We start from the raw sequence: 23,209 nt of genomic DNA, 5'->3' as shown, positions 1-23,209 counted from the left end.
TCGGGTGTTGATGGGTCGGTTTCAAGGTGAGGAAGAGGGGCGAGCGGGAGGCAGGCCCACTGCTTCCCCTTGGTTTGCTGTCCCACCCGAGCCTGCTTCCCGCCATTAACTGCTCCGGTTTCTGCTTTTCTCCAGGTCAGCCAGCAAGTCCACGATCTCTGCAAGACACGAGGAAGAAGAGAGATTTAGATGAGATATTGGGAAGGGGGTTTTTATTGTGAGGGTGCTGAGCCCCTGGCCCAGGTTGCCCATGGAAGTTGTGGCACCTTCCAGTGCCTGAAGGAGCAGCAGGAAAGCTGGGGAGGGGCTTTTTACAGGGGCCTGGAGAGATGGGACAAGGGGGAATGGCTTCAACTGCAAGAGAGGAGATTTAGGTTACACATTAGGAAGAAATTCTTCACTATGAGGCTTGTAAGGCACTGGCCTGGGTTGCCCAAGGAAGCTGTGGCTGCCCCATCCCTGGCAGTGTCCAAATCCAGGCTGGATGGGGCTTGGAGCAACGTGGGCTGGTGGGAGGTGTCCCTGCCCATGCAGGGGGTTGGGACTGGATGAGCTTTAAGGTCCCTTCCAAATGAAAGCATTCTAAGGATGATATTAATAAAAACATTATTTATTGTAGGCATTTTGTTGGTTTTTATCCCTGATGAGAGGAGAGCTTTCTCTCACTGGTAGCAGCCAGCACATGAAGCTTCTCTCCCCTCAGGCCAACCACGAGTGGGCAACAGCCCCAAGCAGACACAGGAGAATTCAGCTGGAAGGGAAGCAGCCATGTACACGGAGAGATGGCTGGAAGGTGGTGGGAAGACATCCTTCTAGCTCAGCACCACACAGCCTGGACATTGGGTTGGAGTAATAAAGACATGTTGTATCCTCAGTGTGGTTTTGCCACAAATCTCTGATGATTTTTTGGGTTTTTTTGGCTGCTGGCGGGGCAGTTTCCTGCAGGTGGGAGAGCAGCAGGAGCTGGTGGTTGCTCAAGGACAGTCTCCAAGTCTCTTGTATGGAAACCATCTCCATGGGATGGGGCTGCTGAGTTTTGAAGGAAGCTTTCTCCCCTGGGAGAGACAAACTGAGGGAAGAATACAACCTCTGTGCCTTCAAGCACATGGGAAAGGTTCCTCTCTCTTTTCCTACTGTTTGATGAACCCTCACACTGCAGGGGAGAGAGAGGTCTTGTAGTAAGGGACTCGTTAGCATGAAAAGGTAGGTGAAGGAGTGATCCCAAAGCACAAAGATGAGTTTAGATGGCAAAAAAAGGAGAAATTGACCACTGGAGCAGGTGACTGAGGGACACAGAGGGCGTGTGGAGCATAGAATCATAGAATGGGCTGGGTTGGAAGGGACCTCAGAGATCACCAAGTCCAACCCTTGCTCCACTCCCCCCGTGGTTCCCAGCCCATGGCACTGAGTGCCACATCCAGGCTCTTTTGAAATATCTCCAGGGATGGAGAATCCACCCCTTCCCTGGGCAGCCCATTCCAATGCCTGAGCACCCTCTCTGCAAAGAATTCTTTCCTAATATCCAACCTAAACCTCCCCTGGCAGAGCTGAAGCTCTGCCAGGGGAGGTTTAGGTTGGATATTAGGAATAAATTCTTTAATCCATGCCCTCTTGTCCCACTGATATCTGCCCAACCCCCCCCTGGCTCCAACCTCCTTTCAGGGAGTTGGAGAGAGTGATGAGGTCTCCCCTGAGCCTCCTCTTCTCCAGCCTCAACACCCCCAGCTCCCTCAGCCCTTCCTCACAGGACTTGTGCTGGATCCCTTCCCAGCCTCCTTGCTCTTCTCTGGACCTGCTCCAGCACCTCAATCTCCTTCCTGAGCTGAGGGGCCCAAACAGGCCTGAACAGGAGCATCTGTCCAGGACTCTTACCCTCAGCAGAAGGGCGTTGGGAAGGGTCAAAAGCCCGGCACCTGTCAATGATTTTCCTCAGCTCTGCAGGACAATCTTCCCCGACAGGGTCCTGGTAATGGTGGTTGCAGATTTTCTCCATGAGCTCCTGGGGAGTACAGCCTAGGCAAGGAGTGTGCAAACAGGAGTGTCAGGACAGGGCTCTGTGGCCACAGGAGGGGTGCTGGGGAGGAAACCCAGAGCAAAGCCACATCAAGAGCTTTCCTGCAGCCTGTGGTGTGGAGGAGCCAGCAGAAAAGCCACCCAAAATGTGTCTGCAATGAACCCCCCCCCCCCCCCCCCAGATTTGACTTGATCCTGTTGGGCTCCAGTGGAGCAAGGAGATGTTTTTATGCTTCAGTGCACAAGAACATCAAATAGAGACAAAAATTATTTGCATGTTTGTGGTTTAAGCATGTAGCTGAAATGCTTTACAGTGGTTGAGCCATGGCAGAAACTGTGAAGCTCTCATCCAGAGCCAGGCACACCAGGCACTGCCACTGGGACCCACGATCCATGGGATGCTCCAGGAAGGAGCAGGGAGCATCCAACAGCAGCCAGCATCCCCCCCCCCCCCGAGGCTGTGTGGCCTTTATGTAGGGGACAAGATGCTTCTATCTTACCTTCAAATGGGATTTTGGAGGTTGCAATCTCCCACAGCACGATCCCAAAGCTGGAAGGAGACAAGCAAGAGTCTCAGTATTGTTTCTCCCACCCATTTCTCCCTAACAGAGGGGATTGTTGGACTATGCCAACTGCAAAGGGCTTCCTGTGCTTCCCCTGGAACCTGACCCTCTTCCAGCTCCTCTGCCAGACCTCTGCCTGTTCCTGGGCATCTGTCCTGGGCAGGACAGACTCACCTGTATATTTCACAGGGCCTCTTGTAGGGATAGCTGCTGTCCTTCAGGTTCTCAGGAGCAGCATAAGCCAACATAGAGAGTTGTTTCCAGTTCTTCTTGGCTTTCCTCTTGATGGATGTCTCTGTTTCAGCCAGCTCGAATCCCGACAGCTGATTGAGAGAAGGAGAGAGGAAGGGGAAGCAGTGGTAGGAATGCAGTCTGCAGGAACCTGTGCCATGGCTGAGGACTGCCCTGAGCTGGAGAGGGCAGAGCCAGGTGGCCTGGGCAGCAAAACCTGGTGTGAAACCACACGTGCTGCCCAGCACCTGGCTCTTCTGCAAGCAAAACCATAGGTGGAGGCAGGTGGAGTTCCCTGGCTTCAGCTCATGCTCAGACAAGGTCACTTTGCTGATGATAAACACAGAAAACAATGAACTGAGACACTAAGGGACCAAGGTGACAGGGCAGATGACTCTACCTCTCTGTCCCCCTTAGTGTTGGTGGTGGAAGACATCCACAAAACCATGCAAAAACTCCCCAAAAGTTTCTCCAAGCTTGGTTCCTTACCTTCACACAGTAATCCCCAGCCACCAGGAACTTGCTGCTGCAGATGCAGCCATGGAGTCGGGACTTCTCCTCTGTCTGGTGCAACCTGGGGCCAGACAGAACCAAGGGCAAGAGAAGCTGGTGATGAACCTGTCCCCTCTTCAGGGCTCCCTCCTGCTGGGCACTGACACTGGGGGACTGACAGGACCCCAGGAAAATCCCACAGCTCTCTGCCTGCCTTGGTGGAGCAGCTCTGCCAAGCCAACCTTCCCAGAATCTGCTGGAAGAGCCACTCTGGGTAAAATAAGGAGCCAGGAGCCAGGGGGAGAACCAACTGTGCTGTGGGGTGCTCCTGAAGCTGCCCTATGGGTGTGGGAAAGGGGTTTCTCCCTTCCAGGACTGTTCTGCCATGAAGCCAGATGGCAGGGCCAGTGACTGGGGGAGATGTGCACCCCAGGGCCACCACTCCCATCCCAGTGTCCCGAGGTGCTGGAAACAGGGTTTAACAGAACACTTCTGAGGGATGTCAGGAAGCTGAGCACGGTGTGTGGATTGTGGGGTGGATTTACTCAGATTTAGGCAGAAGCTCACCTGTAAAGGCCTCTGGCAGCTCCCAGGGCCATGCGAATGCGGATGTCCCAGGAGAGATCCCGGTGTTTGCTCAGCACATCCCGCAGTGTCCCGTGCCTGCAGTACTCCATGACGATGGAGAAGCAGGGGCTTCCATCTGCAAGGCAAAACCCTGAGCATCCCACCTTGTGCCACCTCTTGGGAAGGGACCACAACGACCCGTTTGCCACTGGCTAGCAGCAGGGACAGGCAGGGGAGGGAAAGGGTGACATTACTGTGACACCTCCTACCTTTCTCCTCAATGCAGATCCCATACATACGCAGGATGTTTGGAGACTCAAACTTCTTCAGGGCCTGAATCTCCCTCTCAAATATGTCTCTCACCTTCCTGCAGAAAGGGGCAGCACAGTAAGGCCCACAGAGCCATGACAGAGCTCTGTGCCACCTCCTGACTACCCCGTGTCACTCCTGCCCGGGACAACTCACACAATGTCAGTGGTCAGTGGCCTCTTGAAGGTTTTGATGGCTACAGGGTACTTGAGGTACTCGCCCTCGTAGAGGTCATAGCTCTCAGTGTCCTGCAGGTGTCTGTAGAAGGTGAGTTGGTCTCTCTTGATCTCTGTGATGTCTTCTCTTTTACCAACATTTACCTTCTTCAAGCCTGCTCCCACCACGTGCCAGGAGGGAACCGAGGGACACGTCAGACAGGGGGTAAGGACACGGTGCACAGGGTGCCTAGAGGTGCAACACCACTTACACTCCATCACACGCACGATTTTGTTCAGCTCTCCTTGCATCCAGTCTACCTTGCTCTCCAAACACTGTCTGTCCATGCAGATCTCCCCAGCCAGGTTTTTGGGCCCCTCGGTACCTGGAGAGAGAGAAAGGTCCTCAGCTGAGGCCACTGCATGAGTGTGCAGGGCTGGTGTGGTTTTCTGAGAGTTAAAATGTCTCTTTGACTCCTCTTGGCCGTGGTCGTCGAGCCAAAGCTGGGCAGCAGCAAGGGAGAGGTGCCAGCAGGTGGTCTCAGGGAAAGAGGGTTTCCACTTACTTGCAATCACCTGGTCCAAGAAATCTCTGTCATCCCTGAGGTCCTCAGCATCCTGCCTGCGACAGGTCTTTTCCTGGAAGGCCTTCAGGAAAGTTTGCTTCTGCTCTGCCTGGAGCAGGAGGGAGAGCCCCTGGGCAACGTCCTCCAGGCTCTCATTTACCCAGATGAACTCCTCGCCGACGCTGTGGGCTCTCAGGAACTTCTGGATCCAGCTGGCCTGGCTGTATTTTGTCACCAGCTTCTGGGCTTCCCCCAGTGTCTGGAGCAGCTTCTTCAGCAGTTCCTCCTCGTGGGGGGAGATGTGTTTCCGTGGCTGAGCCCTGAGGATCCTCACAGGCTCCAGCAGGATCTGGATTCGCTCCACGAGGCGCTGGCACTGGTGTTTACAGCACTTCACCTGCTCAAACTGGGCATGGATGGCCTGGGCCACGGAGAAGACCCTCTCCACAATGTCCATGCTCACAGCAAAGGGATTGGCCCCTCAGGAGGTGGGCAGGCAATGAATGGTCTGGAGGAGGTGAGTCTCAGTTACCACTCGGAGATCAGCCAGATGCAGCTGTTCCACACCTTTCACCTAAGGAACATCCTTAATGTGGCAAACCCCCACCCTACAGGTCTCCTGTACCCCCTTCTATCTCCTCTGGCTGCTTTGCTTTCTCTGCTTCACCTGGCAGAGCAGAGACACTGGTAGCAGCAGTATTCACATTCCTCTTCCAAGAGATGTTTTGGCTTGATTGTATAAATTATTTTCATTAGCTTAAATTAGCTGGACACAGAGAGCTTACACACAGATGAGAAAAGTCAGTGATGACCCAAGAAGCATCTCTCCAGGTCCCACACCCTGCCCACAGACCCTACATCTTTGACCATAAAGATCCTTTTTCATTTCTAGCCAGTATCTCTCTCTGTTATCACCCATCCAATAAAAGCTTTCATGCCTTCACAATCATAAAATCCCAGACTGGTTGGGACTGGAAGGACCTTAAAGCTCATCTAATCCCAATCCCCTGCCATGGGCAGGGACACCTCCCACCAGCCCCATCCAAGCCCCATCCAACCTGGACTTGAACACTGCCAGGGATGGGGCAGCCACAGCTTCCATGGGCAGCCTGGGCCAGGGGCTCAGCACCCTCACAGGAAAGAATTTCTTCCTAATGCCTAACCTAAACCTCCCCTCTTCTTCTACCCTTCTTATTTCCCTGACTTCTCTGTATTTTCTCCCCACAGCCCTGCATTGCCCACTCAGGATTTTAAACCAAGCTCCCTGCATGCTCATCATCCCCATGGGGATGGGCTCTTCTTCCCAGCCCATGTCCAAGCAGAGGGGACAGAAAACTGTTTTGCTTGTGAGGAAACCAGGAGCAGCCACCCACACCCTTGACACAGCCAACACCAAGTGAGGGATGTTGGGTTCTTACCAGCTGGAAATGAGACAGAAACGCACCCGGGATCAAGCTGCAGCCACACTCCCCTCTTTGCCAGCCTCTCTCCACTGCAGTCCCCAGAGCAGCAGCTCGTCCTCCCTCTGCTGGGTTTATCTGGCCCTGCTGGGATCACCTGAGCCCCAGCTGCCTCCCTCCACCAGCTGCAGGGTGAATTTATAGGGTGTTTTGCCCGGCCACTGCTCCCCCCAGCAGCGGAAGGGCTGTTGTGCAACCCGACGTGGTTTCCCACAACACCCTGGTTCCTTCTTCCAGGAAAGCTGCTCGAGGAAGGGGCTGGACAGGTTTTTTCCCCCCCTAGTGCTGGGTTTTTCCATCTGGAAGAAGGAATTGCTCCCCATGTTGATAAATGTTGGTAGTTTGGGGATCCCAACCCCTTCTGCTGTGCCAAGGCTTCCCCAAGATGCTGGAACACCCTCAGCATGGGGTGTAACACCCTCCGGGATGGGCAGCAGGACCCTCTGATGCACACCCATGCCAATCCAGCTCCTTTGAGACCTTCCACTCTGATCTCCATCCCTGCAGTCCCAGGACCCCCTCTCCACCATCAAAGGAAGTGCTGGAACCGGCACTTGAGCTCTGCCGGGGGCACAGGAAGCATCGTGGCTGCCTTCGTCAGCAGCCCAGGCTGATTTTGGGAAGCCCGGGGCAGCACATGATGCTGTTGCCCAACTACAGAGAAATAAGCGGCAGCTCCGGCAAGCTTCTACTTACCCAGAGCCCGGGGTCATGCAGGTTTGCTGTGCTTCCCTCCTGCAAAGCCAGGGAAGGTGTCCCCCATGTCACCACCAGGGGTGACAGCACGGATTTCAGCAGCAAGGGAAGGGGTGGGAGCAGCCCCGAGGGGTTACGTTTACCAAGACCCTTTTTAAAAAGCTTTATTTTTCAAAATATACAGTTTATTTACAGCTGTAGTGTCTACAGTTTTACATATAACTTTTTTTTTTCTTTTCCAAACCTTTAAATATCTGCAGTAAACATTAGAAAATAAAAATCACAGGATCAGGGAAAAAAAAAAAAAAAAAAAAAAAGGAAAAAAAAAAAAAAAAAACCAACCCAAAACAACGGTATCTCGTAGCAATTCTGCTCATTGTAGTTTAGAGTTTCAAGTTTCCAGTAGCCAATGTCTACCTAAAACCATGACCTTGATAAATCTGGCAGAGAGATATGGGTGCGTTGGTTAGAAAAAGGCAAAACGCAGACCTGCAGGATCCCCACCCCAAGGGTCCCAGGCCAAGAAAGCCCCGCGCTGGGATCGAGCCAGGAGAAGGACCCGGGATACAGAGGGGCCCTCGGCACGGGTTAGGTGATGGGGTTAACCACAGCCTGTAGGATGCTCGGGAGGAGACACCCGGGCAGGGCTCAGGGGGGCTCTGGAAAGCTGCCAGGGCAAAGGAGGGCAGTGGGCATCAGGCACTTCATCTCTCGGGCAGCAGATCTGCCCGTGCATCCGTGACCTGGAGCGGGAGGGCGGCAAGGAAGGAGCAGGAAACCCCCAAACTCCTCCTCCTCCTCCTCCTCCTGGCTTTTTCCCACATCCGCGTCCGCCCCATCCCCCGCTCCTGGACCACGGGCAGCACCGGGATGCTCCGGCTTGGGGCCACCGCTGTGGCACAGCCCCCTGAGGGCTGCGGGGGTCAGCCAGCCTCGCCGAGGGCTGGGGAGGGACGGAGCCAGCAGCCAGGAGCCGTGCCGGAGCCATCAATCCTCTTTCTCGAAGGTCTCCTCGGGGATGAGTGTCCGGAAGGGGTGATCCCAGAAGCGGGTGCTGATGCCAAAGCCTGCGGGGAGGAGGGAGAGGGAGGGCTCAGCCCGCAGCACTGGGATGTCACTGGGGGCAGAGCACAGCTCGTCCCGTGTCATCTGAGCCTCTGCCACCGCCGCTGGAAACGGTGGGGCTGGGAGCAGCTGGCAAGTGGCCAGGATGGGACGTCATCCGGGTGGATGCAAAAATGACAGTGTCTGACGAGGATACCTGGGCCAGGTGGTCCCTCGGGAGAGGATGGTGAAGGAGGAGCACCTGCATTTTGAGGAGGGAGGGAGAGAGGGAGAGAGGGAGAGAGGGAGAGAGGGAGAGAGGGAGAGAGGGAGAGAGGGAGAGAGGGAGAGAGGGAGAGAGGGAGAGAGGGAGAGAGGGAGAGAGGGAGAGAGGGAGAGAGGGAGAGAGGGAGAGAGGGAGAGAGGGAGAGAGGGAGAGAGGCGAGGGCAAGGAGGACAAAGAGGAGAAAGGGAAAGAGATGGCTGGGCCGTGCCAGCAGCCCCATGGATGGGTGATAGCTTATCTGGATGGGGTGTTTTCTCCTAGAAAGCGGGGCAAAGGGCAAGTTGAGCAAGCAGCAGGCTGAGGAAAATGTGGGGTGGACCTGGGGAAGCCCAGGGCCTCACCCTGTGCCTGCCAACTCCTCCCAGCCTTGAGAAGATGCTGCTCCGGGAGAGGATGGACACCCACACGCCCGAGGGGAAGGGCTCTGCCTCCTCCCTGCTGTCCCTGGGTGGCATTGGTGCCTTCTGGCGAGACAGACTGCTGACTCCAGCCTCAACCCGGGGGCTGAGAAACGCACCCCATGGGGTGGCAGCACCTCACACCTCGCTTCCCAAGCCACATGGCTCCCGGGTTTCCCGAGCGCCAAAGTACTTCGGAGCATCGGGCACACACGTGCAGGCAGGTGGGGCTCTGGCAGCCCTTCCCAGGCACGGAGAAGGTGGGGCTCACCTGATTTTTGGTGTTCAAAGTGGTGCTTGACGTGATAAACCTTCAGCCCGTACAGGTAGGTGCCTTTCTTCGGGGAGCCATAGTGGAGGTAGTAGTGCATCATGTCGTAGATGACGTAGCCGCAGAGCCCCCCGACAAACACCGAAAGCCCCAGCACCTCTGGCAGCATCAGCTGCAGGACACCGTAGAAGAAGGCAATCACCAGGGAGGCTGGCACGGGAGGGAAGACCAGGCGGGAGCTGTCGAAGGGAGACTGGAAAAGGGAGAGGGACGGTGGGACAGGCAGCTCCTAACTCACCCCACGCCCTCCCCAAAAATCCGTTCTGAAAACTTTGTTTTTCCTAACTTCTTTAGTTTTTCTTAGCTGTAGTCAATGGGAAAAGATAATGAAAAGTATTTAGAAAGTTAAAGCTATGATTAGCCCCTGTACTCAGCCCTGGTGAGGCCACACCTCGAGTACTGTGTCCAGTTCTGGGCCCCTCAGTTCAGGAAGGAGATTGAGGTGCTGGAGCAGGTCCAAAGGAGGGCAACCAGGCTGGTGAAGGGACTCGAGCACAGGCCCTATGAGGAGAGGCTGAGGGAGCTGGGGGTGTTGAGGCTGGAGAAGAGGAGGCTCAGGGGAGACCTCATCACTCTCTACAACTCCCTGAAAGGAGGTTGGAGCCAGGGGGGGGTTGGGCTCTTTTCCCAGACGACTTTCAACAAGACAAGAGGACACAGTCTTAAGTTGTGCCAGGGGAGATTTAGGCTGGATATCAGAAAGAATTTTTTTACAGAGAGGGTGATCAGGCAATGGAATGGACTGCCCGGTGAGGTGGTGGATTCTCCATCCCTAGAGACATTTAAAAAGAGACTGGATGTGGCACTCAGTGCCATGGTCTAGCAACTGCACCGGTGGGTCAAGGGTTGGACTTGATGATCTCTGAGGTCCCTTCCAACCCAGCCAATTCTATGATTCTATGATTCTATGATTAGTAATCTCTGTACATGCTATTTCGTTTTTAATTCTGAATTCATTCAGAACTGGTATACATGGTTTTCTCTCTGTTTTAAAAACAGTGAAAACATTTTTCCAGATCCACAGTATTAAAACAGAAGGAGAGGAAAGGAGATTTAAAGAAGAAGAAGGAAAAAATTTGGGGGAGACTCGTTCAGGAAAAGGCAACACCAAGCTGCCCCCAGGAGCCCTCCCCAAAGAACAGACCGGGCAGTGGGAGCAGCCCCACACGGAGCTGGATGGTGGCTTTGGCTGTCGGGCAGCCAAGCTCCAGGGGGACGTTTCCTCCAGCAAAGCTAGAGGGAGCCCATGGCTTTTTCCAGGCTTTTCCCGGGCTTCCCCCGGAGCTCGCAGGTCCGAGGGCAGCTCCTGGGAGCCCGTCTTGCAGCCCGTGCCGGTATTGGGTAAGGACCCCGCTTGGGGCAAAGATGCCACGAGTCACGTTGAGCAGGCACTGACAAGCTCCCCATGAGCAAAGCCCACGATTCCCACGGGCTGGTGGAGGCGTGGGTGCAAGCTGCGACTCACCTTGTGATGCTGCCCATGCAGCAAGAAATGCAGGGTGATGAGATAGTAGTTACTAGCAGGTGGCTTCATGTGGAAGACAAAGCGATGGATGAGGTACTCTAGCAGGGACCACAGGAACATCCCCAGGAGGAAGATGAAGGGGAAGTAGTATTTGTGGACGGGGATGGAGTACTCTACACAAGGAGACATGCAGCAGTCAGCGGGGCAGGTGACATGCAAGCTGCTCTGACACGTTGCCATCCTGTCACTGGCATGCGGGTGGAGCTCAGCTCTGCCTCCCACACCTCTGCCTCCTGCCTGCCCTGAGCTTCCCCGGGGAGCTGCCTTCCCAAACACCACGTTTTCCTTTGACTCCCATTGATTTGCAGGCTTTATGGAAACGGTTCGGGTCCTCTCTGCCACAACGAGTCAGCGAGGACACGGCCTCCAGGCACAGCCCTGTCCTTAGGAAGCTGCTTCACCCACCAGAACAAGGAAAGAGGGACCTTATCTGTACCAGCAGCACTCGTGATGGTTAAACAATGTTGTTGACATTGAGAGGTTTTTTGTTGGTTGCTTTTTGTTGGTTTTTTTTTTCTTTTTTTTTTGGAGGGGGGGGGGGGAAAGAATAGGTTTGTTGGGCACTTTCCCCCGCAGAGCATTTTTCAGCCACCTCCTCCTTTCAGGGCTGGCTGCCAGCCCTGTGTCCTCAGTAGCACAATTCGAACCCCTCCCATTCCCAAACCCAGATCCTCAAGCCTCTTCATTTTTTAAAAAAAAGCTAAATAAGTGACCCCCTTGCCATCAAGGTGCTGAAGGCCACGAGGAAATGGAGCAAGGGGGAGTGGGGTGTGTGTGTATTCCTGCATCCTCAGTAGCACAATTCAAACACTTCCCCAAACCCAGATCCTCAAACCTGTTCATTTTTTAAAAAAAAACCTAAATAAGTGATCCCCTTGTCATTAAGGTGCTGAAGGCCACGAGGAGATGGAGGGAGGGTGGGGTGTGTGTGTATTCCTGCATCCTCAGTAGCACAATTCAAACCCTTCCCCAAACCCAGATCCTCAAACCTGTTCATTTAAAAAAAAAAAAAACTAAATAAGGGACCCCCTTGTCATCAAGGTGCTGAAGGCCACGAGGAAATGGAGCAAGGGGGGGATGGGGTGTGTGTGTATTCCTGTGTCCTCAGTAGCACAGTTCAAACCCTTCCCCAAACCCAGATCCTCAAACCTGTTCATTTTTTAAAAAAAAACCTAAATAAGTGATCCCCTTGTCATCAAGGTGCTGAAGGCCACGAGGAGCTGGAGGGAGGGGGAGGGTAGGGTGTGTGTGTATTCCTGCATCCTCAGTAGCACAATTCAAACCCCTCCTGTTCCCAAACCCAGGCCCTCAAACCTGTTCATTTTTTTAAAAAAAGCTAAATAAGTGACCCCCTTGCCATCAAGGTGCTGAAGGCCACGAGGAGCTGGAGGGAGGGGGGGTGGTGTGTGTGTGTTCCTCCCTGCAGCTGGGCACAGCTGGCACTGGGTGGCACCTTGCAAAAAAAATAGAGAGACCAAGGAAAAAAAAAAAAAAAAAAAAAAGAAAGAATGAAAAAAAAAAAGCACAACAAAGAAGACAGCCTGCCCCAGCCACACTTGTTATTCCCGGGAGGGGGAGGAGACACTGGGAGATTCAAGGACAGGCAAACAAGCCCCGCACTGTGCGAGCCCCGTGGCGTGAGAGCCGGGTCTGTTCCCCCGCTGTGCCAGCACCCGGGCACGGCTCAGGGTGGGTGGGTGGCAGGCACCCCAGCCACGCCAGGGGCTCTGGCTTGGGGATGGAGGGAAAGAAGGGTTCCTGGAGTCTGTCAGTCCCCTGGCAGGGACCGAAGGGTGTGGGTGAGGAGGGGATGGAGGCGGAGGCTTGAAAGCGGCGCAGGCAGCTTCGTGCAGGGAACATGCACGGGAGGAGGGCGGGGAAGGGATGCAGGGGGTGCCCCGCCACTCGTGGTGGTCCTGTCCTTGGACCTGGGGTGGAGGCAGTGAGCTGAGTCCCTGCTGGTACCTGTGGTGAAGGAGGAGAAGAGCCGGGTGTTGCCCTGGGCGAGGGAGGTGTAGCTGACCCAGCTGAGATAGAGCACCACGGGTGCCCACACCATGAACACCACGTACCTACAGGGGAAAGGGAGATGATGTCAGAGGGACACCCGGTGGGGTGGGGCAGCCCTGTCCCCCTTCCCGTGGGGACATCCACGCAGACACCCTGGGCTCACCACGCCGTCTTGGAGAGGAACTCCAGGATATCCGAGTGGAAGAGGCGGATGGGCCGATCCACGGGCTGGTGCACCCACTCGTCATACTTCTCCCCCAGGTAGCCCACTTGCCACAGCAAGGGTTTCTGCCAGTCCACCAGGTCCTGAGGGGGCAGACACTGTTGTAACCTCACGTTTCAGGCTGCAAACCTCTTCCGTTGCCCCACAAGCTACTGCTTTTTGCTCCAAGCAGTTCTGGGCTTCCCCCCAGGCACCAGCGTGGGGCAGAGAACCCCAGCCAGGCACACATCAGCCCCACAGCACTGTGCTCACACCCCTCCCATTGAGTACCTGCCAGCAACTCAAGGGCAGGGTGGATGGACCTGGACCTGGACCTGATAACTGAGGCTGTTTTACCCCGTGGGACCTGCAAGATCAGATTGTGAGGAGAAATCCTACCTGGTTTCTACCTGTGACCTTGCAACCAGCAGGACCCAGGGCCTGTCCCCACAACATTGCCCCAGCTGAGGGCTTTCTCCTTGGTGAGAGAATCATAGAACCCCAGACTGGTTTGGGTTGGAAGGGACCTTAAAGCTCACCCAGTCCCAACCCCCTGCATGGGCAGGGACACCTCCCACCAGCCCAGGTTGCTCCAAGCCCCATCCAGCCTGGATTTGGACACTGCCAGGGATGGGGCAGCCACAGCTTCCATGGGCAACCTGGGCCAGTGTCTTACAAGCCTCATAGTGAAGAATTTCTTCCTAATGTGTAACCTAAATCTCCTCTCTTGCAGTCTGAAGCCATTCCCCCTTGTCCCATCTCTCTAGGCCCCTGTAAAAAGTCCCTCCCCAGCTTTCCTGCAGCTCCTTCAGGCACTGGAAGGTGCCCTAAGATCTCCCCAGAGCCTTTTCTTCTCCAGGCTCATCAACCCAAACTCTCAGCCTGTTTCCACAGCAGAGGTGCTGCAGACCTCTCACCATCTTCTCTCAGGGCTCTGGCAGTGAGGAGCCAAGCAGGAAGGGATGTGGAGCAGGGATGCAGGGGATGCTCACATCTGCACGGGGCCAAAAAAGGAGAGAACCGACGAGCAGCACCACCTCTGCTCAGCATCCCCGGACACCTCTGCTGCCAGCCCAGCCAGATAAGGTGGTTTCTGGGTCCCACCTCTGCCCCAAGACAGAAACTGCTCTCTCAGCCCTGGACCTGGCAGCTCTCCACCAGCTTGGCCTGTGCCACCCGGCGCCGGCGCGGCTGCCCCGTGCCCCCGGCTGTGCCCACGGTCACTTGGCAGCCGTGGGGGGTGGCTCTGTTTGGGGCATTTCAGGGCAGGGAAATGAGGTGGCCGAGGGCCTTTTTGGGGTTCTGCTCCCAGGCAGGGGTGGGTGCAGTCACCCAGGAGGAGAAACAACCCCAGCTCACAGCTGGTGCACGGACAGAGGCACCAGGGAGGCTGGGGAGAAGTTGGAGCAGAAAGGTCACTTGGGGCTTAAAAGCAGGTTTGCTTTTAAAGGTGGTCAGCAGCAAAATATTGAGGGCTAAAAGATGTTTTTCTGCTCAGAAGAAAAGATAATTAAATCCCTTTGCAAGATGAGAAGCACACTCACCATTTGAGGCACGGTGGCCAGGTGGTGCAATGAACAACAGGGACATCCAAAAGCACCTTGGGGACAAATCTGTGCTCCTGCTCAGAGAGGAGCTGGCAGAGCAGGGAGCACCCTGCCTGCACAGGGATTGCTCTGCCCAGGGGATCCCACTGTGTTCATTATGGGTGCTCAGCCAAGAGGGAAAAATGAAAAAAAAAATAAAGAAAAAAAAAAAACAAAAAACCCCAAACCCAAAACAAACCTGCCAGCAAGGTGTGGCTTGGCAGCACATCCTGCTCGAAGGGCACTGTCAAGAGAAAGACAACTCCACCCATGCTGCTGCAGGAGCCTCCCAGCCTGGCCCTGCCCAGGCAATAAAGCAGGAGGGATTCTGCCTGCTCCAGGAGAAAGGGCAGGAGCAGCTGGAGCAGCTCAGCACCCTCTGGCATCCCAGCTTCCCGGGCATCAGGAGGAGGAGGAGTCCCCCTGCCCCCCAGGAGGAGCCCTCTGGCAAACATCGTGCTGGAGAACCCCCTGGCTCTTACCTTCTCCATGTCCACGGTTTTCCAGCGGGGATCCAGCTGCCTCGGGGGCTGGGCTGTGGCATCTTCTGCCATCTCATCCACTGGCTCAGGGGGGCCCTGAAAAAAAAGAGAAGGAAAGTCCCCAGGATGAACCACTGGTGGCAGACACCGTTAGGGGTGGCAGTGGCCGTGCCACCCAGGGGGATGGCAGAGCTCACACCTTCCTGCTAAATAAATAAGGGGAAAAATCTGATGAATTTAAGTCAGCCAGTTCCTGCAGAGCAGGTTCTTGCAGGATGAGGCTGCTGGTGAGCTGGGCTGCCCTTTGAACCATGCACTGAGCACCGTGCTCCCCCATCTTTTTTTGGAGACCTCTCCTCAAGGACACTTTTTCTACCCACAGGTGCTTGAGCATTGCAAAGCAGAGGCTTCTGGGCCCTTGGCCAGCATTTCCCCATGCAAACAGGAAACCTCAGAGCACTGCCCACCTTCCCACAGGCCTGGCAAGCACCAGCCTGGGCTGTCCCCAACACCAACACAGCACAGGGTATCACTGCCAGAGCCATCGCAACACTGGCACCAGGCTCCCTCCTCCCTGCCAGCAAAAGCTCATCTCAGCATTTTGGTCCCTGAGGAACCTGGGGACCACGGCATGGCCAGTGACACCACCCTGGCTTCAGGCACAGGGGGGAAAAATGCAGTGGGACGGAGCTTGTCCTGGGTTAAAAAGCAAAGTGGCCTTCACAGGGTGGCACCAGGCTGGGCACCTTCACTGCAGCCCATCAGAGATGAAGCAAGAGGGGGGTTGGTTTTGGCTGGAGAAGGCACAACAAGGGCTGGGGGACAGGAGGAAGCCCAGGCTGTGGTGCCACTGCCAGAGCTGGCCAAAGGACATGAGAAACCTGCTGCTTGGACGTGCCAGCCCTCTGCCTGCCAGCACTGCCTTCCAGCAGGAGGGGTTGGCACGGGGGGGTGGAGGGGAGGCTTAGCAAAGCCACAGTGTGCCCCTGCAAGCCCCGAGCTGGCTGTGCCCCCCGGCAACCCATCGGCTCCCCGGGCAGGACGTGCCAAACATGCCTTTCCTCCTGCTTTGTCACCTGGAGTTACCCATTAACCTGGCAGCCAGGCACGCCACGGTACCGGCACGGTACCGGCACGGTACCGGCACGGTACCGGCACGGTACCGGCACTACCCGCTGTGCTGCTGGCACCCGGGAAGGGTTTTGCTCCTGGCAGCTGCCAGATCCCCGGGGGATGCTCCAGGAGGGATGGGATGCTGGGAATAACCCCGCCCAGCCTCGGCAGCCAAGGGAGGTGGCAGAACACCGGTGTCACCTCGCCAGGGAGGACAGGACTTCACCGCTTGCCAGCACCAGGCACTTCTCGCTGCTGGGCTCCCACCCCCTTTCCCAAATGGATCTCATCCCACTGGTACCGGAGCTACCCAGCCCCAGGGCAGCCACTCACCCGCAGGGAGGCAGGGGGCAGGATAAGGGGTATTTCCAGCCAGGCAGGACTTGAAAAATCCCCAGTTTTACTGCAGGAAGGGCTAGGTGTGAGGTGATGCTGTGGACTCCTCCCTCTGCAGGGTCCCCACCCTTATTTTTATCTCCACATGTTCTGTCCATCAGCCAGGCTTGCCAGGGGAGGGAGGATGCCTCAAAATCCAGCCAGGGGTGGTCAAGTCATGGTTTTGCCTCCTCCCCCCAGTAGCTTTGAAAGAAAATTTGGCTTTAAGAGAGGGAGAAAAAGGAGAGAGGGAGAAAAAGGAGAGAGGGAGAAAAAGGAGAGAGGGAGAAAAAGGAGAGAGGGAGAAAAAGGAGAGAGGGAGAAAAAGGAGAGAGGGAGAAAAAAGGAGAGAGGGAGAAAAAAGGAGAGAGGGAGAAAAAAGGAGAGAGGGAGAAAAAAGGAGAGAGGGGGAAAAAAGGAGAGAGGGGGAAAAAAGGAGAGAGGGAGAAAAAAGGAGAGAGGGAGAAAAAGGAGAGAGGGAGAAAAAAGGAGAGAGGGAGAAAAAAGGAGAGAGGGAGAAAAAAGGAGAGAGGGAGAAAAAAGGAGAGAGGGAGAAAAAAGGAGAGAGGGAGAAAAAAGGAGAGAGGGAGAAAAAAGGAGAGAGGGAGAAAAAAGGAGAGAGGGAGAAAAAGGAGAGAGGGAGAAAAAGGAGAGAGGGAGAAAAAAGGAGAGAGGGAGAAAAAGGAGAGAGGGAGAAAAAGGAGAGGGGAGAAAAAGGAGAGGGGAGAAAAAGGAGAGGGGAGAAAAAGGAGAGGGGAGAAAAGGAGAGAGGGAGAAGGAGAGAGGGAGAAGGAGAGAGGGAGAGGAGAGAGGGAGAAGGAGAGAGGGAGAAGGAGAGAGGGAGAAGGAGAGAGGGAGAAGGAGAGAGGGAGAAGGAGAGAGGGAGAAGGAGAGAGGGAGAAGGAGAGAGGGAGAAAGAGAGAGGGAGAAGGAGAGAGGGAGAAAGAGAGAGGGAGAAAGAGGGCTTTTCTACCCCCCCAAGAAATGAGTCTGTGCTCTCCACCTCCTTGCCCACAGCAGGAAGGATGTTTGAGAAAGCCCAGCTACACAACACCTCTCCTCCTCTTTCTGAAACTTCCACACAGCTCCAAATCCCCTGCACACGTAGAACTGAGTGTGGCTGAGGCTTCCCCACTCCCACCCCCAGGCCTGGGAGGTGCAGTGGGGGCTCAGACCCCACCTCCCTCACACCCAGGCCAGGGAGGACAGGTGTCACCTGCAAGATGCCACAGCCCTGCCTGCCACAGTTAGCACCCTCCCAGCACCCCGCCCTGCCCCTGTCACCTCCTCCTACTTCTCCTCTCTGGGAGGAAGGCTTTCCCCTTGCTTAGCCCGGGATCAGCACTGAGAAGACCAGTGGTTGTGGTGCAACCATGGTGCAAGCCCTGCCTGCGTGCCCTGGCTTGCTCCCTGGAGCCTCAGCACATTCCTGCCTGGCCCAAGTGTGCAGCCACCCCACGGGGGACCCGACCACCCCCAGGACCAGAGCAGGGGCTGCTCCTCACCCTGCTCCTCCTCCAGTGAATAAAAGGTGGGTGTGAAGGTGGCCGAAGAGATCTTGGCCACTGCTGTGCTCTGTCACCCATGGGTGATGCTGGTACACCCAAGTCATCCCCAGCCAAACAAGCCCTGTCAGGAGACCTGTGCAAGAGGCCTGATGTAACAAAGGAAAAGTTCACATCTACAGAACAGGACCTTCCTGTGCCACTGCCCCAACCAGTGGGCTGCCAGGAGGGAGTGGGGATGAGCACCCAGGGCACCCCACTGGGCAGTAACTGGGTGACCCGGTGTCCATCTGCAAGCACCCCACTGCCCTGGACCAGCACCACCACCCCACTGCTGCCCAGCACCAGGGCTGAGGACATTCAAAGCAAACCCAAATGTCCCAAGATGTGAACGAGGTTGGATGGGAGGCTCAGGTACCCGAGATGCAGGCAGGAGGGAGCTGAGAAGCTCCCCTGGCCCAGGCAGGGCCATGCTACCCGCAGATATCCCCCACCCAGGTTTTCCACCCCTGCCCTTTTGCCTGATGAGTCAAATCCCACAGGATCCTTGGCTGTGCCTCTCCACCGAGCTCCTGCACCACTCACTTGGCTGATGTCCACAGGGGACAAGTGGCATTGACAGCACAGGCTCAGGAGGTCACCCCAGGAGGCATGGGGATGTGCTCCTGGTACCACCATCCCACCAGCACCACAGGCAGTGGCTGGCAGAGCCCCACAGGGCTGTGTCCCCGACCATTAAACACTGGGTGCAGTACGAGTAGGAAAAGGAGGTTGAAGGTAACTTGTCCTCATAATACTACCAATAAAAATAAAAGCCACTTGTCACAACAAGAAGGTGTAAGCTGGAGCTGGGACAGAGTCAGGGCAGCCAGACACGCAGCAATGTGGGCGAGAGGAAGGGGAGGACACCAGCCCTGAGAGGACAGGGGATTTTCTGTGACTCACAGCCACGTCACGTACCCCAGAGAGTCTGTGATGAAAGTCTCTCATTGCTGAAACTGGCAGAGTAATTAAGATGTTCCAGTTTCCCTCTAGCGAAGCTGTTTAAATCCACTGTCTAGTTTGGGTAATTATTGCTTCTTGCTTTGATCTCCCCTATAGGCACCGTTTGCATTGGGGGGTTAATTTGTCCTTAGCCAGAGGGTGATGCAGAAGAGGGACCTGCAGCCTGAGGATGGAGCTGAGCTTCCAGGAGCCACAGGAAGGGGGGCAGAGAGGTGTGCTGGTGGGATGAAGGCTGCCTCTCATCTTCCTCTTTTCCCCTCCTGCTTCAACAAGTTTTCACCCCACTTTTCCAAAACCCTCAAAGTCTTTTGGAGCTGGATGGATGCTGGTGGGATCTCAGGCTCCCACACCCCTTGGAACAGGGATAGTGAAACCCCAGGGACAGCAGGTCCAAGGAAGCAGGTCCAGGGAAGGGATTCTGCCCCTGTGCTCAGCCCTGGGGAGGCCACAGCTTGAGTCCTGTGTCCAGTTCTGGGCCCCTCAGCTCAGGAAGGAGATTGAGGTGCTGGAGCAGGTCCAGAGAAGAGCAAGGAGGCTGGGAAGGGATCCAGCACAAGTCCTGTGAGGAAGGGCTGAGGGAGCTGGGGGTGTTGAGGCTGGAGAAGAGGAGGCTCAGGGGAGACCTCATCACTCTCTCCAACTCCCTGAAAGGAGGTTGGAGCCGGGGGGGGTTGGGCTCTTTTCCCAGGCAACTCTCAGCAAGACAAGAGGGCACAAGAGGTCTCAAGTTGTGCCAGGGGAGGTTTAGGTTGGACATGAGAAAGAATTTCTTGCTGGAGAGGGTGATCAGGCATTGGAATGGGCTGCCCAGGGAAGGGGTGGATTCTCCATCCCTGGAGATATTTCAAAAGAGCCTGGATGTGGCACTCAGTGCCATGGGCTGGGAACCACGGGGGGAGTGGATCAAGGGTTGGACTTGATGAGCTCTGAGGTCCCTTCCAACCCAGCCCATTCTAGGATTCTGTGACCTGCAATGGGCGGGGAGAGGCACCAGCAAAGCCCTGGAGGTCCGGAGCTGGACCGGGGTGATGCAGCACCTCCTTTGGGGACCAGATGCAACCAAACTCCACCAAGGGCACCAATTTCCCCTATCCCCCCCTTAGAGGGATTTTGGGAAGCAGTAACTCTGGCAGAGCAGCTCAGGCACCGGGTGCGTGCCGGATTCCCCTGCCCTGCCTCGTGTTACAGCGCAGGATGGTTCTTTATCTGCTGCCAGGCAGCGTCTGATCTCCCAGCGCCCCGGCGTTATCACACCGGGTATTTGCATTGGGACGGTGGCAATTCCTCTCGGTGCGGGCTGCAGAGCGAGAACTTGTTTGGCCGGTACCTTCCTTCGCCCCAACCCGTTGGGCTCGTCACACCTGCGGGGAGGTGGCAGCAACGAAGCGTCCCGGCAGAGCGAGTGCCATCACCGGGACCCGGGGAAAGAGCAGGCAGCGATTGCAGCCGCGCCAAACAAAGCCCCGTCTGTGGCTCTGCCGCCGATGCTGTGCCACGGGGAGGAGAACCAAGAGTGCAAACAAGCAGCCTCGGGGGGACTGACCGGTCACTGACCTTGCTGGGACATCCAGAGGGGAACAGCAGCCATTGGGCTGGCGGAGGGGGCTGGGCTGGACCCGCTGCTTGGGCAGCCTGCCCGCAGTGTGCTGGTAATGGTGGCAGCAGTGCCATGGTGCACCCAGCGGCAGTGCCATTTCCCCAGGGAGCTTTCCCTTCCACCTGGGCTGAGCCCCGGTCACCCTTGTCCGTGCCTGGGCAGTTTAGGAGGTGCTGGGCTCCTCTCCCCAGCAGCAGATGGTGAGCGCTGGTAAACGGTACCACCCAGCACCCACCCCCACCCCCACCCCCAGCCCCGGCCCCATTTCCTTCTGGCTGAGTTCTGGCACTGCCAGGGAGGGAGTTCTGTCCCGTCACCAGCCCCAGGCCACATGGCACTGCACCGAGCTGCACGTCCCCATCTCCCACACCCCTTTGCCCCATCTCCCACACCCCTTTGGAGTCCCCGACACCTCCACACTGTGCTGGCACCCATCAGCCTTGCCTCCCAGCACAGCCAGGGCAGGATGTGACCGTGGGGTGGGACCCCAAAGACACCAGGTGCTGTGTACCTGGGACACCATCCAGATCAGGTCTCCAGGAGCCCAAGCCCTATGCACTCTGGGATCCTCTGGCTCTCAGGCCCCACAGATCTCCACCCTACAGATGCTGGCAGCCCCACACACCTTCCCAGAGCCACTGTGCCCCATACACTTCAGGCACCATCTACAGAGGACCCCGGGAGCTTCCAACACCCTCATACCCCCTCATGCTCCATAGACCCCCAGACCATCCACAGCCTCACCCCCACTGCCCCGTGCAGCTCAGACCCAACACACTCCACCTCCCATACAGCTCAGACCTGGTCCTGGGAGCCCTGTACACCCTATATATGACATACACTCCAAAGCCTCCATGACCCCTACCCCCCACATCCTGTACAGCCTCTGCATTCCCTGTACAGTTGTGACTCTGAGAGTTTGGACCTGGGGTGCCCTATAGAATTTGTGTGGCTCAGATCCTGCAGCCCAGTCCCAAGGTGACCTACAGAGTTTGTGCCCCTACTCCCTGGACCTGAGTTGCTCTTTAAACCCCACACTGCTCAGGTCCCACACAGCCTGGACCTGGAGCCCTGTGGACTCCGTACACTCGAGACCGAGGACACCCTACAGACTCTATACATGCCAGAGCTGGGACACCCCAAACCCGGAGCACCCTATGGACTCTGCACACCTCAGCCCCGGGGTATCCTATGCCAGAGCTGGGTTGCCCCATAGCCTCTGCACATCCCACAGCCGGGACAGCCCAGCTCTGGGACACCCTATAGCTGACACACCCCAGTTGCGAGACACCCTATGGATGGCACACTCCAGCTCTGGGCCACTCTGTAGGTGACACCCCACAGCTCGCACACACCCTACAGATGTCACACCCCAGCTGCGGGACACCCTACAGACTCAGCCCACCCTGCACCCCTTCCAGACCCCACAGACGGGTACCGTGCCCGGCCGTACCTGCTCATCGGCGGGCTCCATCTCCCCCAAGTAGTACTGCTCCAGCCAGCGCCGGGCGTTGGCCGAGTGCCGGTGCGGGGGCCCGTCCAGCGCGGCGCTCACGTCGGTGCCCGCCCGCCGCCGGAGCAGCTGCTCACCCCCCGGGTGCAACCGCACGAAGCCGCTCAGATCGTAGAGCCGGCGGCGGCAGCGGACCAGGCAGGCGCCCTCCGCGCAGCGGGCCCGCACCTCGGCGGCGCTGAAAGAGCGCGGCGGCGGAGCCGCCATGGCCACGGACACGGCCCCTCCGTCCCGCTGCACGCCCCGCGACCCGCGCTCTGCCCGCACCTGCTCATCTGCATACATCAATATGCCGCCCGGACACGCCCACGCGGGACACGCCCCCCACGCTCGCTCCCCGTTGGACAGAGCCGGGACCGGGAGGGCGGGGTTCGGGGTTCGGGTTGGGGAGGTTCCGCCCCAAGGCAGGTGGCCTCGGGGTGGAGGGGGGAGAGCCATGGGGCACCCATGGGTGGGCAAAGGGGGAGCGTGGGGATAAGGGGGTCCCCTTAGGGGTTGGGGGGCATGGAGTGCCAGTGTTGGGTTATGGGGTTCGGGGTTCAGGTAGGGGAGGTTCCGCCCCAAGGCAGGTGGACTCGGGGAGGAGGGGGGGGGAAGTCATGGGGCACCCATGGGTGGGCAAAGGGGGATCGTGGGGATAAGGGGGTCCCCTTAGGGGGCCATAGAGTGCCAGTGTTGGGTTATGGGGTTCGGGGTTCAGGTTGAGGAGGTTCCACCCCAAGGCAGGTGGCCTCGGGGAGGGGGTGGGGGGAGCCATGGGGCACCCATGGGTGGGCAAAGGGGGAGTGTGGGGATAAGGGGGTCCCCTTAGGGGGCCATAGAGTGCCAGTGTTGGGTTATGGGGGCATCACGGGAACACATGGAGGGGTACAGGGCACCCCAGGGGGGGGTGAGGGGGTGAGGGTGGGCATGTGGCACATGTGGGTGAGCAAAGAGGGAGCGTGGGGATGCAGGAGGGGTCAGTGGGGGGTAAGGGGAGAACTTTATGGGTTTGGGGGGCTATTGGGGATCATGGGAGCACATGCATGGGAGAGTGGGGGTAGAGGGCACCCCAGAAGGGGAGAGGGTGGGTGAGGGAGGGCATGAGGACACACGGGGGGGGGGGTTGGGGGGTGGAGGGAAATGGGGGGATTTGGGAAAGATGCAGGGTGGTAATGGGGGACTCAGGGCACACCATGGGGCTTG

At 57.0% G+C, this 23,209-nt stretch overlaps 2 protein-coding genes across 6 annotated transcripts; both read right to left on the bottom strand.

Moving 5' to 3' along the window:
* Nucleotides 1-19: 19 nt before the first annotated feature.
* On the bottom strand, nt 20-6,580 carry MLKL (mixed lineage kinase domain like pseudokinase). Of its 4 annotated transcripts, none has more exons than XM_071757054.1 (11): nt 6,315-6,580; nt 4,897-5,404; nt 4,603-4,716; nt 4,332-4,506; nt 4,136-4,233; nt 3,867-4,002; nt 3,297-3,381; nt 2,751-2,899; nt 2,514-2,563; nt 1,873-2,013; nt 20-158 (listed from the first exon to the last, which is right to left on the bottom strand). In XM_071757054.1, exons 2-11 carry the CDS (start codon nt 5,351-5,353, stop codon nt 106-108), a joined length of 1,458 nt encoding a protein of 485 aa, XP_071613155.1. In that variant the 5' UTR covers nt 5,354-5,404; nt 6,315-6,580; the 3' UTR covers nt 20-105. The 4 variants fall into 4 exon arrangements, with proteins under 4 accessions (XP_071613155.1, XP_071613157.1, XP_071613154.1 ...); XM_071757056.1 differs by having other exon boundaries at nt 6,341-6,580; XM_071757053.1 differs by having other exon boundaries at nt 4,897-5,470; nt 6,315-6,579.
* Nucleotides 6,581-7,215: 635 nt separating this feature from the next.
* On the bottom strand, nt 7,216-22,324 carry FA2H (fatty acid 2-hydroxylase). Of its 2 annotated transcripts, none has more exons than XM_071757097.1 (7): nt 21,965-22,324; nt 14,917-15,012; nt 12,810-12,952; nt 12,602-12,708; nt 10,577-10,749; nt 9,052-9,304; nt 7,216-8,119 (listed from the first exon to the last, which is right to left on the bottom strand). In XM_071757097.1, exons 1-7 carry the CDS (start codon nt 22,307-22,309, stop codon nt 8,040-8,042), a joined length of 1,197 nt encoding a protein of 398 aa, XP_071613198.1. In that variant the 5' UTR covers nt 22,310-22,324; the 3' UTR covers nt 7,216-8,039. The 2 variants fall into 2 exon arrangements, with proteins under 2 accessions (XP_071613198.1, XP_071613199.1); XM_071757098.1 differs by having other exon boundaries at nt 9,052-9,223.
* Nucleotides 22,325-23,209: the final 885 nt, after the last annotated feature.

This window comes from Heliangelus exortis, chromosome 13 (assembly GCF_036169615.1).
Source record: "Heliangelus exortis chromosome 13, bHelExo1.hap1, whole genome shotgun sequence".
Lineage (NCBI taxonomy): Eukaryota > Metazoa > Chordata > Aves > Apodiformes > Trochilidae > Heliangelus > Heliangelus exortis.
Note: the sequence above shows the minus strand (reverse complement) of the source record. Positions and strands in the feature narration are given on the sequence as shown.

Bases quoted from the DNA above. Each gene is read 5' to 3' on its own strand.
- MLKL (XM_071757054.1), bottom strand. From the start codon at position 5,353: ATGGACATTGTGGAGAGGGTCTTCTCCGTGGCCCAGGCCATCCATGCC. The intron at 4,507-4,602 runs GTAAGTGGTGTT...TGGTGGGAGCAG, and splicing joins AATCGTGCGTGTGATGGAGT to GCTTGAAGAAGGTAAATGTT. The intron at 4,234-4,331 runs GTGAGTTGTCCC...CCCTTTCTGCAG, and splicing joins CCACTGACCACTGACATTGT to GAAGGTGAGAGACATATTTG.
- FA2H (XM_071757097.1), bottom strand. From the start codon at position 22,309: ATGTATGCAGATGAGCAGGTGCGGGCAGAGCGCGGGTCGCGGGGCGTG. The intron at 12,953-14,916 runs GTAAGAGCCAGG...CTGCCCCCTCAG, and splicing joins AAACCGTGGACATGGAGAAG to GACCTGGTGGACTGGCAGAA. The intron at 9,305-10,576 runs GTGAGTCGCAGC...TCCCTTTTCCAG, and splicing joins TGCATGGGCAGCATCACAAG to TCTCCCTTCGACAGCTCCCG.